We start from the raw sequence: 11,620 nt of genomic DNA, 5'->3' as shown, positions 1-11,620 counted from the left end.
GTTAGAGTCGAGATCGGCACTTTGACTCCATTGGAGTCAAAGCCCACCCCTACCAAGGGTGTAATATGAGATGGGTCCCAATAAGAGCAAAGTTTTTTTTTTTAATTCATTTTCTTTTACTCTTAAATATTTTTAAAAAAAAAAAAAAACTTACAACATCATTAAAAAACACTTGATCACTAAACAAAAAACTAAAAAAAATAATAACAAAAAATTTTCGGAACCCAATCGAGACCCAACAATCAGTGAGGGTAGATTTACTTTTGTTACATTGGACAATAGTTTTAAGGTGATTTATCCTCAACAACCTAAATTTCAAACAAAAAGAAAAAAACCTATTTTTCCCTTTTTCATGAAGTTTAAAAATCAAATGTCATGTGCAAAATCGGAAATTCTAAAACTCAACAATATCTAAAGCAGAAAATCGGCTTCCAAATATAAATAAAAAAATGCAAAATGAAATCACCGGCTAGTTGGAGCATAAAGAACTACCACTGAAGCAAATTGTCAAAGTGGGTGCAACGAAATGCTGGATGTTTAGTTGAGTAGGGAGGCAGATCATCCGCAAAAGACCTAAACATATTTTGACATGAGACTCGCAACTCTCACAAAAATCCATAAAACTTCATTTTCAAAAAATTTTCGCTCAGATAAAAAAACTTCCCAACATTTTCTACATCCAAACATACACTAAATCATAACCCCATCATAAATTACACCAAAAATACTTTTGACTTCGTTGAGAGGAGAACCATTATTTCGAGAAATGTTTTTTCCTCATCTTGAATTTCATCATTTATAGTCTCACTATCTAATATGTAAGTGTTGAACTATAAAGCCACTTATAATATATCATCAAACAATGTGACTGAGGATGCAAAAATAAGAATTAAGAGTAGCATTGCTTTTCTCCAACCGGCTTCAAAGCTCAGTCAATTAATTTTCATGCAAAGGTTGAAGGAAGTTGACTGGAGAAATGGACTTGGGTAACCACAGAAACCCTGAGCTAGACACAAAGCCTATATTTAGAGAAACAAGTTATACTATAATGCTACATGATAAGTACATAGAGGTCAAAAAAATTGAAGTCCTTGTCATCACGAATATCAATCAGACGGGGATTGACAAGCCCTTCTTTGCCATGCCATCCAAGACATCATTGAGAGCCTGACACAGGCCGACAATCTGCAATAGACCGCAAGAATAAAAACTAAGAGCCATGGAAGGAGAGACTCAGTTATTAGAGATACTTATTAGTGAACACTGTACTTTAGGAACTATGGCCAGTTTAAGTTGGCACACTGTCAGAAAATTCCACTTAGTTTATTTGGAGGCCTGGTAATTTGGTGAAAGGAGTCGCAGTTGGTTAAGTATTATAGTTTCTGCAGGCAACAGCTCAATTGAACTCAAAGCATGCATTGTTTTACAAAATAGTTTGTTGATCTTGTAAGTGAGATAGCTACCAAAGCAGGGACTCACCTGTTGATCCCATTGTTGCAGCTCTTCAGTGTCATCTTCAAAGTGTATGACAGCTTCTACCTGATACAAAACATTTAGAGATAGATGTTATGCAACAAGGAATGTATGCAGCCGTTCTTTTTCTTCTTTGTTTTTGTTACCCTTTTAGTCATTGCAAGAACCATAGGTTTTGTCAACATAAAAGAACCAAGTGAAATAATCTGAAACTAGCCTGAGAAAAAAGATTTGAGAAAAAAAGGGTACCCAAAAAACCAAGTTTTGAGATCAATCGATGACTCGACTGAAGCAAAATATTCTAGTCCAAATCAAGGTGATTTATTTGAAATATATTATTTCTTTTGTTGCAAGAACAAGATGGGAAATGGCCAAAAATGACATCAAATCAATGAATTTTCAATTCATGGAAGAGAAGGAAAATGTGTTACATTTTTCAAGTCAATCATAACTATAATTTCAATACACCAATAATCACCACATTTCCCGGTAAGAAATGATCAAATGAGGAACTTTATAGACGAAGTGATATTTTTTTCCTGGGCCACAGAGCAGTTATTTCTACCTGATCAATTGATCCTCTCATTCTATCTTCATAAATCATTCTTGATGCTATCTTTTCGGCCTGCAAATCAAGTATTTAGGCATTCAAGAATTTGTTATTTTTTCGATGAGACAAATTTATAAATGAGCAAAAGGACCAACCAAGTACACCAGGAGTATACATCATAAGCACCTATTTAGAGAGCAAAAAGATCTAAAAACTCAGAAAAGTTAAAACTGGAAAGACTCATAATTGCACCATCCAAAGATAGGCAGAGCTGAATAAAAAATCTTTAGCTTTGCCGATAAAAAAAATCCTTGACTTCTGCATATCCTTCTCATATTTCTCAAAGCAACGAACATTTCTCTCCCTCCAAATGCACTACACTAAGCAAATTGCGATCATTTTCCTCAAAGTTACAGTATGACAACTGTCAAACTGACCATTCCAACAACAAAACAGGTCCACTACCCTGCCTCTGCAATACCCAGCTGAAAACAACTTGCCATGTACTACTACTAGCTACTGCACAGGGTAGTAACAAGCGATCCACTGTTTCTCCATCCCGGACAATATCATTTTATCACTGTAATTCATCTTTTCCTTGAGTTGTCTAGGGTGAGGATTTTCCCTAATGCTGCCTCGGAAGAAAAGATTGTCGCTCTCAATGGGGCTTTACTCCAAATGCTCTTCCATAGATACCCATTCATGTGGAGCAATGTTTGATAAAAAGATTTTACTTCAAGTCCCCCCTCAATAAGGCCCATAACATCTTATCTTCTCTACTGTCTCACTCACACTGAATACAACCAAGCAAAGAAACAGAGATCCATCTCCCAATCATGTGCTGTTTTAATAAATTGCACCACTCAGTTATTCGAACTATTTGAATTCTACAAATTTGTTAGCCACATGTGGACGTGAAGAAGTGGAGAAAAAGCTTGAGATAAGTTTTATGAGTTTTTGTGTAAGTTGTGGGTCCCACTGAAAATGTTTGATAGTGAAATTTTTTAGAAAATCTTAGTATTTAAAAATACGAATCGGGGTGGCCCATTGCTAGCCAACCACGGGGTGGCCACCATTGGCCACTCCATGGCTGGGCCGATCTGAGCCAGCCATGGGGAGCCATTGAAGAACCCTGTGAGAGTAGGACGGAGAAACGCACCGTGGACCGACAGTAGCTATCCATCTACACCACTTCTCCCCATAGCCACGCTGCCTCAACCTATACAACAAAAATTTCCAATTAACACAATTGAAGGCCTTCTCCAACTCCATTTTGCACAACAATCCCAACTCTCCAAATCTTATTCTACTGTCGAGACACTGATCTCCAATGAGAACTAAATCCAACATTTGCCTACTCCAGATAAAAGTATTTTGGGATTAGAGATGTCTTCTCTACCTTGTTCTCAGCCTATCTGCACGTACTTTGGCTATTATTTTGTACACACCACCTAAAAGGCTAATCGATCAGAAGTCCTTAATGTTGATAGCCCATGCTTTCTTCGAGATAAGAGCTATGAATGTTTGACAGATACTTCTAACAAATTGGCCTTTTGAGTGAAAGTCGTGAAAAAATCTTGGAAAAAGTCGCGGTAAAACCAACTAGACTCGAAACCTTATCTCCAATCAAAGCCTTCACTACCTCATACACCTGATTCTCCTTGAAGGGTATCTCCAACCAAGAGGCCTCCTCCAGTCCCAATGAACCAATGAACCAAAGAACAATCCACCCAACTTGGGTCTCCAATTGAACTGTTCGTGTACAATCGTTTATAAAATTGTACAATATGATCTCTCACCTCTTGATCATTAAAAGATACTGTACCATCGAATTTTAAGTGCAGTTTGGATCGTGAGATGAGATGGTTTTAGATGAAAATTAAAAGTTGAATAAAATATTGTTAGAATATTATTTTTTAATTTTATTATTGTTTTGGGGTTTGAAAATTTTGAATTGTTTATTATATTTTGTGTGGAAATTTGGAAAAGTTGTAATGATGAGATGAGATGAGATGAAACACTTTCACTATCCAAACGGGGCCTTAAGGGCTCAATGGTACTGTATCTTTCGTGTGAGCTGCCCTCCTGATGAAAAAACTTAGTACACCTGTCCCCTTCTTCCAGCCACAAGGCACCTCAATTCTTTTCTTCAACTCATTTCCTATAAGAGATAAATTCTATCCAAGTCATTGATAGTTGTGTACCTTTTTGCCTTCTCCTCAACCTCTAGGCCACTCCCTTCCTTGACACGTCACTCAATTCATTTAATGGCAACAGTTTCTGTCTCCCTAAATCTCCAAAAAATAGCATTCAAGATCATGAGTTTACACCCCAAAGCCTGAGCCCAGAGTTACACCACTCCTTACCAATAAAAAACAGAGTTACACCACTCCTTAACACTATCCACAAAACCGTCTAAGTGTAGGCACATATTTTTAACTTACAGTATCATCTACCCCCTTGACCTTGACCAAAAACCCATGATAGGAAAATAGCAAGAGCAAAGTCTTGGAAGTCTCCTCTGGGATACTTTAGGAAATAGCATTTCTCACTCCAAGAAGATAAGAAAGTTGTCAATTCTAGACCAGGAAGCTTTCTCTCAAATGTTACCATGTGAAATTCCCTGGAATCATTGGCAAATCAATAAAATCCTGCTCAAGAATAAAGTTGACTATAGAAATTCTCCCCAAAAACCCCCTCCACCAAGTGCACCAGGGTAAATGCCACAAGCTGACTACTCCAGTCAACTGATTCCAAAGCAATGTTCTGTCATAAATAATAATTATTGGGCCCATAAATGCCCGCAAAGGCTCATACAGACTGGTCTACAATATTTCTAAAAGATCAAGCCACCATAAACTCCCCTACACAGTTCTCAATATGTTATACCACCATCCAATCTCACATTAGTAAAATCCCCCTAGAAGCACTTCGAGACCCCACACAGCACTAATCAAACATATTGAAAACCCCATAGACCACGCTACACCACAAATCATATATTCAAATTTAGTCTCCTAGAGCAAATGATATTGCCCTTCCATTCTTTAAGCAAGTTCCCTAGGGCCTTTTTTGGCATCATTCAACCCCCTTACATTTCACTATATTAGTTTCAGCTTGAAAGACTCAAAGATATCTCCACTTAACTTTTCTGCGGCTGGAGCTCCTGAGTTTTGGGTTGTAATTAATAGAGCAAGTTAAAAATGGACTGCAATCCACCGTTTTAAGGTGTATGCTATCAGGGAGAGAGAGAGAGAGAGATTATAAAAGCATGTAACTCAATACCATCGAAGCTTCTTACTCTATATGCTCGAGAGATGTGGTTTCAGTGTGAAGTTGTGCACATGGATCAAACATTGCATCTCTACGGTACATTTCTCTATCTTGATTAACAGCATAGCAAATGGTTTCTTTCAGAGCTCAAAGGGATTGAGACAAAGGTATCCCTTATCTCCATTACTATTTTTTTGGGTAATGGAAGCATTTAGCAAAATGATCGGTCGATGGCAGGTAGTTTTATATTTGGCTTTACAATGGGGCAGGCAAATATTGGCTCACTCAATATTTCTCACCTCTTATTTGCCGATGATACCCTGTTATTTTGTGAGGCCAGCTAGGATCATATACATTCATTGAGGGCTCTCTTTCTATGCTTCAAAGTCGTTTCAAGCTTGAAGGTAAACTTGGGCAAATCAGAGGTCGTTCTAGTGGGGCATGTGCATAATGTGGATAGTATGGCTACCATTTTGGGATGTAAGATTTCTCATCCACCTACGAAATATCTTGGCCTCCCATTGGGTGCTCATTACAAATCGATATCAATTTGGAATAATGTACTATAAAAGATGGAGCGGAAACTTGCTAGTTGGAAGTGGATGTACTTATCCAAAGGTGGCAGAGTTACACTTATCAAAATTGCCCTCTCCTACCTACCAACTTATTTCCTCTCTTTATTCCACTTCCATCAAAGGTAGCTCACCGCATGGAGAAAATACAGCAGGATTTTCTATGGAGGTATGAACTATGTGTTCGAAATTCATCTCATTAAATGGGCCACTGTTTGTTCCCCAATTTTCAAAGGAGGTTTGGGTATCCGCAATTTGCAGCTTTTTAATATGGCGTTGTTGGGAAAATGCCTATGAAGGTATCCCATAGAACATGGAGCTTTGTGGAGAACAGTTTTAGACTAAAGGATGGTAGAGCATGGGGAGGTTGGTGCTCGAGAGAGGTGAGTGGATCCTATGGGGTGGGGCTCTAGAAGCACACTCGACTTGGATGGACTGAATTTTCTAAATTTACCCGTTTAAGGTGGGTGACAGGTCCTGAATCAAATTCTGGCATGACATATGCTGTGGTGATAGGGCACTAAGGAAGCTTATCCACTTCTTTGGTATAACAAGAATGAAGGAAGCCTTGATTGCGGGCATCCTTGACCAATTAAACGGTACTCCCCAATGGAATATCACATTTCTTTGAGTTGTTCATGATTGGGAAGTTGAAGCAATTTCTAAATTTTACAATCTAATATATTCTGTTCTTATGAGGGGACAGCTTCTTTTGGGAAGATTCTCACTACCGACAACCTAAGGAAACGGCGAATCATAGTCTTGGATTGGTATTGTTTGTGTTAAAAGAGTGGAGAATCCGTCGATCATCTATTAATTCATTGTGAGATTGCCACAATTTTGTGAAATGACTTTTTTGCAAGGGTGGGTGTAGCTTAGGTGATGCCAAGAAGAGTGATCGACCACTTAGCTTTCATGGAGAGGTCTCCAAGGCACTTCTCAGATTGCCACAATTTGCAAGATGGTTCCAATCTGCTTGTGGTGGTGTATTTGGAGGGAGAAGAACGAGCGAAGCTTCGAAGATCTAAAACGGTCATTGGATGAACTTAGAACCTTTTTTTAACACCTTGTTCCATTGGTCGATTATAATAGATTGTAATGGTATGAACACTCATGAATTTCTTGTATCACTAGAACATCACTCCTAGGCGTTGCTCTTGTATATGACCCATGTACTTGGGCTTTTGCCTATTCCTATGATCAATAAAATCTTATTACCGATAAAAAAAAAATACCATCAAAGATTGAATGAAACCTTGGGAGCTCCAAAGGAAAATTTTAAAATGTTCCGAAGTAAATAAAAATATGCCAAGAATACTATCAAAGATGCTCAACTAATGCTCTAAACAATCACCACTAGAGTAATGCTTCAACTACATGGAGGCTTTAAGAGTCCAAGATTCCAATGCTCAAAATATTAATGCACTTAAACTGAAGTACATGTTGCATATTTTTAGTTGTCAGACATGAAGAAAGAAATTAAATACTTGCAAAATGAGAGTAGTTGATAGCTCATCTATATGCCCAATTTCATATTAAAAGGGGAAAAAAAGAATTGCCTAGAAAGTTAAACTTAATTCATGCTCCTTTAGCTCAAACTACCGCATAAAACTAAGATAAAGATGTATCTGAATAAGAAGGGAACATTATAGTGGCAGCAAATTGATAGACATACACCAAAACTTCAGGGCCTAATGTCAAAGAAATGTAAATTTTTTCAGCTCTTTTCATACTAGCCATCACATAGCAGAAACATGAATTTGAAAACAGTACGAAATTAAGTTCATAAACAGAATATGGAACATACCTTATGAGGAGCAATGCCCAACAAGGTGCCCAACTCATCAAAGCTATGACAGAAGCATAAACAATAATACTTAGTCTCCTGCAATAACTTAAGAGGTAAAGACAACCTAACAGAAGCAGTATTAGGAACCTTATGTTTGTGTAGAGCTTGCTTGCACTCAAAAGATTATGCTCAATCATTGCACGATCCAGAACTGTAAAATTGTCTGGTAGAAGTGCTTTCTGTGGACAAAAAATAATAATTGAGACGAACACACAATAGCTTCCTGATTAGTAAATGACGCAAATGTGACATCTTATTTTTCAACTAATCATAACCTGATGTGCTTTTAATTCTTCGGCAAAAGCATCAATTTCAGGTTTTCTCAAAATTCTCTCCAAATACACCTGTATAAACAGCGTTCAAAGTGAATTAGCATCACATGTTTAAATAAATGCACATGAAGAAAAAAGCAAGTAAAAATCATGCAGTATTATATAACTGGGGGAGTGGAAGGGGACCTTCTGCAATATAGGATAAATTTTCAATTTTGAGCACCGTTCATCCTGAATGAAATACCAGCATCTCAGTTAAATAGTGCAAAGTTACTTCTCAAAATGCAACTATTATTCATTGTGAGAGAGTGTTTACTTTGTACAAAGTTGCAAGAACACGAGAACGCTGAGGACCTGCAGCTGCCAAAATCGTACAGGTCACAGCAGCAGAAAGAGCTTGCTCCAATGCTTCCTCATCAATCTCCCTGCAAAAACAATCAAGAACCTTTTATTGCACCTGTTGATGAAATAACCCACATCTAGTATCATTATCTTATTTAGTTATTAAATAAGTACTGATGTCTAATTTAAATCAGGCCCATTTATTTATCCAATAACTATATAGAGCCTTAACCATGCCTTGGCTATCTGAAAATTTTCTTTTGAAGGTGGAGTTAGGGGGAGTGACTTCCACAATGTTAAACTAAAGGTATTTGTTCCTAAACTAAAACAATCAAGTGCCTGTGAGATTAAGCTCGAAATTTGCACTTAGCTTGTGCAGTGGGAGTAAAATAACTGGACAAATCATATTTAACATTAACAATATCATCTAATCTCTTCTTGTTAACATGAAATTACATGCTGCACATTAAACACTATATATTGCATTTCCGGGTGGGTTTATTAGTTTTTAGTCAATGTCACATAATGCATGATTTAACAATGTAAAACCGAGTTCTTGAAATTAAACGTGATTAAGTTTGGTCGGTCTTGGAGCAGAACTACTTAAAAATTGGTTATCAACACATGATAAATGATAAAAAAGAGGTGAAAGAGTTTATATTTTAACTAATTCAAGGAAACTTTGAAAAAAAATGATGGCATGCGGTAAATGCAGCCAATAACGCAACACTTTGCAGACATGAAAACACCTTTTAAAAAAATCCTTGTGAAAAGGTTGGATAAACATGAATAAAATCCAAAAGCACATACTCATCTCCTATTTGCCGCTTTTCAATTTGGGATATGCCATAATAACGTAAAGCTGCTTCCAAGAATTTCCTCTTCAAATCTAAAATTCTCGCATGACATACCTGATAATGGAGTAGGAAATCAACCTAAGAAAATGCTAAAGCAGAAAGCCTTCATCACAATTATTATAACTGAGAGTCAAATAATGTCAAACCTTATGCTGTAAATTCAAAACTTCATGCTGACTATTGCTAATTAAGAATGAAGCCTTATTAATAAAAGCTTCTGCATTAACAGCATCATCATCCTGCAAAATAAGCAAGCAACAAGAGCCAATAACTGCAGTGATACACTACCATGTTCTGAGGTTAAACGTCCTGATTAAGCATTATGGTCATGAACACAGTGTTCACAGGAAGGAATATGCCACATAAGGAATAAAAGTCACCAACGGAACACCACCACCAAATCTACAAGTTTCACCAATCTGTATGCTGAATTGTCATCTAGAATTGACATGAAATTGTGTAGGACCTTTCAATCATCAAACTAAACCCATGGAGTCCAAAGAGTATCAGCACAGAAATCACAGACTATATCCTGTGAACAGGCCTATTGCCAATCACTTATTAAATTGAGAATGTTTTTTTACTCCTATATCAACACTTACCAACTTGTCCACGTTGGTTAACTTTGAATAATAATTGAAGAACCACCCACAACTTTCATTTTTCCTTTGGAACAAGTCTAGTAATCGAGTATTTTATAGAGATTAGTATGATTCACAGATATGTTTCTCAAAGATGAGCACAGAATTAACAGGTATCAATGCTATTCCACCTGACCTCATTTGCCCCATATATGAACTCTTTCCAAGGAGCCCCCAAGACACATGCACACACCCTGCCTGAGTGCCGCTATTTCCCACAAATAGCATTTTCAGTAATGCCCAAGCGCAACACTCAATTTCAGTATTTAGCAAACACAATTAAAACCTTCTCAATCTAAAGAAAACAATGGCAGAATAAAGTCAATACCTCAAGATAAAGACGAGCAATTTGGACGCATTTTGACAATCTGAATGTATCGTCAATCACTCTGATGGAGGCATCCATAACAAAATGAAGAAATTCACCATGACGGTTATTATGAAAATAAAAAATCATAAATATATCTGTCTTAAAGAGCTCAATTAGAAAAATATTAACAAAAGAAGCATCCTACTCTCAGACCTCATTCCAGAATCTAGATCAATGCCACTCAACATCTGAGCTGCTTTAGACCATTGCTGCTCAGATTCATATAACTCAGCAAGTTTCTCCCTGATAACTAGCACCTGTAACTCATACAGACAAATAACGAATTTCTTACACAAAATGATCTCGATTAACTCGTAAAGGTAAAGCATCTACTAGTCTCAATAACCGAAACATGCGACAATGCTAATTTGTGTGTGTTTTGCATATAAAATTACACTAACGCGTGCCCAAGTTTTGATGACAACAATGATAACACCACCAGGGAAAAGAGGCACATAAAAGAAACAGATTCCAAATAATATAAAAGGTATATGAAAGAATTACATGGACACCTATATAAAACACTCAGGGAAAGCTAAGGCAACATCCGTAAGAGTCAATGCTAAGTCTCTATTATAACAACTGAACACTTTAGTGAACCACTCGGAGACCCCAAATAACTAACACCCGGACCAAATACAAAGCGAAAGATCGTAACCATTTTTCTATTGAGTTTTTGTGCCAAAAAAACAAAACTTACAATAAAGTGTTCAATGGCTTAGGCGAAACGAACCTGTTCTTCGAACGAAACAACCCGAGGCTGAATCTGGGAAAGAATATAATGCGCAATCTCTTTTTGGGCATCAGGCTCCAATTTCCCCAATTCCTGCGCAAAGCTCTGCAAAAGTTGCCGCGACACCACCAACGGAACGTCGTCCGATAAAACTGCAAATACAATAGTTCTTTACTTGGTGCTTGAAATCCAAAACATATACTACAAAGGCGACTGAGAAACAAAGTTTAACCGTGATCGATGAATTTCTTAGCCTGAACAACGTCGTTGGCGGAAATCACGGTGGCTAGAATGTGCTTGTACTGTTCGATCTTTTGCCTCTGGTCAGTGATAGCAGAGGCGCTCGCGAAGGCACTCTCCATTGAAGTTCGACTTCTCTTCTTGATTTTGTAATCCTAAACCCTGAAATTTTCTCCAACAAATGAATCCTCAGTTGTTCCACTCCACTGCTGCGCCTACGTAATAGCCTCGTTTTACAGCAAATAGTTCGGATTTTAAAATTTATTTTCCTTTTTATTATATATATATATATTTTTTATTATATATTTCTTTTTAATTGTTCCTTTTTCAAAAAATTTTGAATTTTAAAATAAATTTTAAATATTAAAAAATACAATATACTGTCCCGGCAATGCTTGGAAATTGAAAGGTTGAAACATTTCTTAAAAACAGTTGTCTTTATTGAAAA

At 37.0% G+C, this 11,620-nt stretch overlaps 1 protein-coding gene across 2 annotated transcripts; it reads right to left on the bottom strand.

Moving 5' to 3' along the window:
• Positions 1-814: 814 nt before the first annotated feature.
• Positions 815-11,410, bottom strand: LOC108991739 (COP9 signalosome complex subunit 4). Of its 2 annotated transcripts, XM_018966120.2 has the most exons (15): positions 11,165-11,410; positions 10,933-11,084; positions 10,353-10,456; positions 10,158-10,218; positions 9,966-10,037; positions 9,335-9,427; positions 9,142-9,242; positions 8,306-8,414; positions 8,176-8,220; positions 7,993-8,061; positions 7,805-7,896; positions 7,676-7,718; positions 2,039-2,098; positions 1,480-1,539; positions 815-1,185 (listed from the first exon to the last, which is right to left on the bottom strand). In XM_018966120.2, exons 1-15 carry the CDS (start codon positions 11,292-11,294, stop codon positions 1,111-1,113), a joined length of 1,266 nt encoding a protein of 421 aa, XP_018821665.1. In that variant the 5' UTR covers positions 11,295-11,410; the 3' UTR covers positions 815-1,110. The 2 variants fall into 2 exon arrangements, with proteins under 2 accessions (XP_018821665.1, XP_018821666.1); XM_018966121.2 differs by lacking the exon at positions 9,966-10,037.
• Between the last annotated feature and the right edge of the window lie 210 nt (positions 11,411-11,620).

This window comes from Juglans regia, chromosome 15 (genome assembly GCF_001411555.2).
Source record: "Juglans regia cultivar Chandler chromosome 15, Walnut 2.0, whole genome shotgun sequence".
In the NCBI taxonomy this organism is placed as follows: Eukaryota; Viridiplantae; Streptophyta; class Magnoliopsida; order Fagales; family Juglandaceae; genus Juglans; species Juglans regia.
Note: the sequence above shows the minus strand (reverse complement) of the source record. Positions and strands in the feature narration are given on the sequence as shown.

Bases quoted from the DNA above. Each gene is read 5' to 3' on its own strand.
- LOC108991739 (XM_018966120.2), bottom strand. From the start codon at position 11,294: ATGGAGAGTGCCTTCGCGAGCGCCTCTGCTATCACTGACCAGAGGCAA. The intron at 9,243-9,334 runs GTTTGACATTAT...CTCCATTATCAG, and splicing joins TTTTGAATTTACAGCATAAG to GTATGTCATGCGAGAATTTT. The intron at 7,897-7,992 runs GTTATGATTAGT...TTTTGTCCACAG, and splicing joins AAGAATTAAAAGCACATCAG to AAAGCACTTCTACCAGACAA.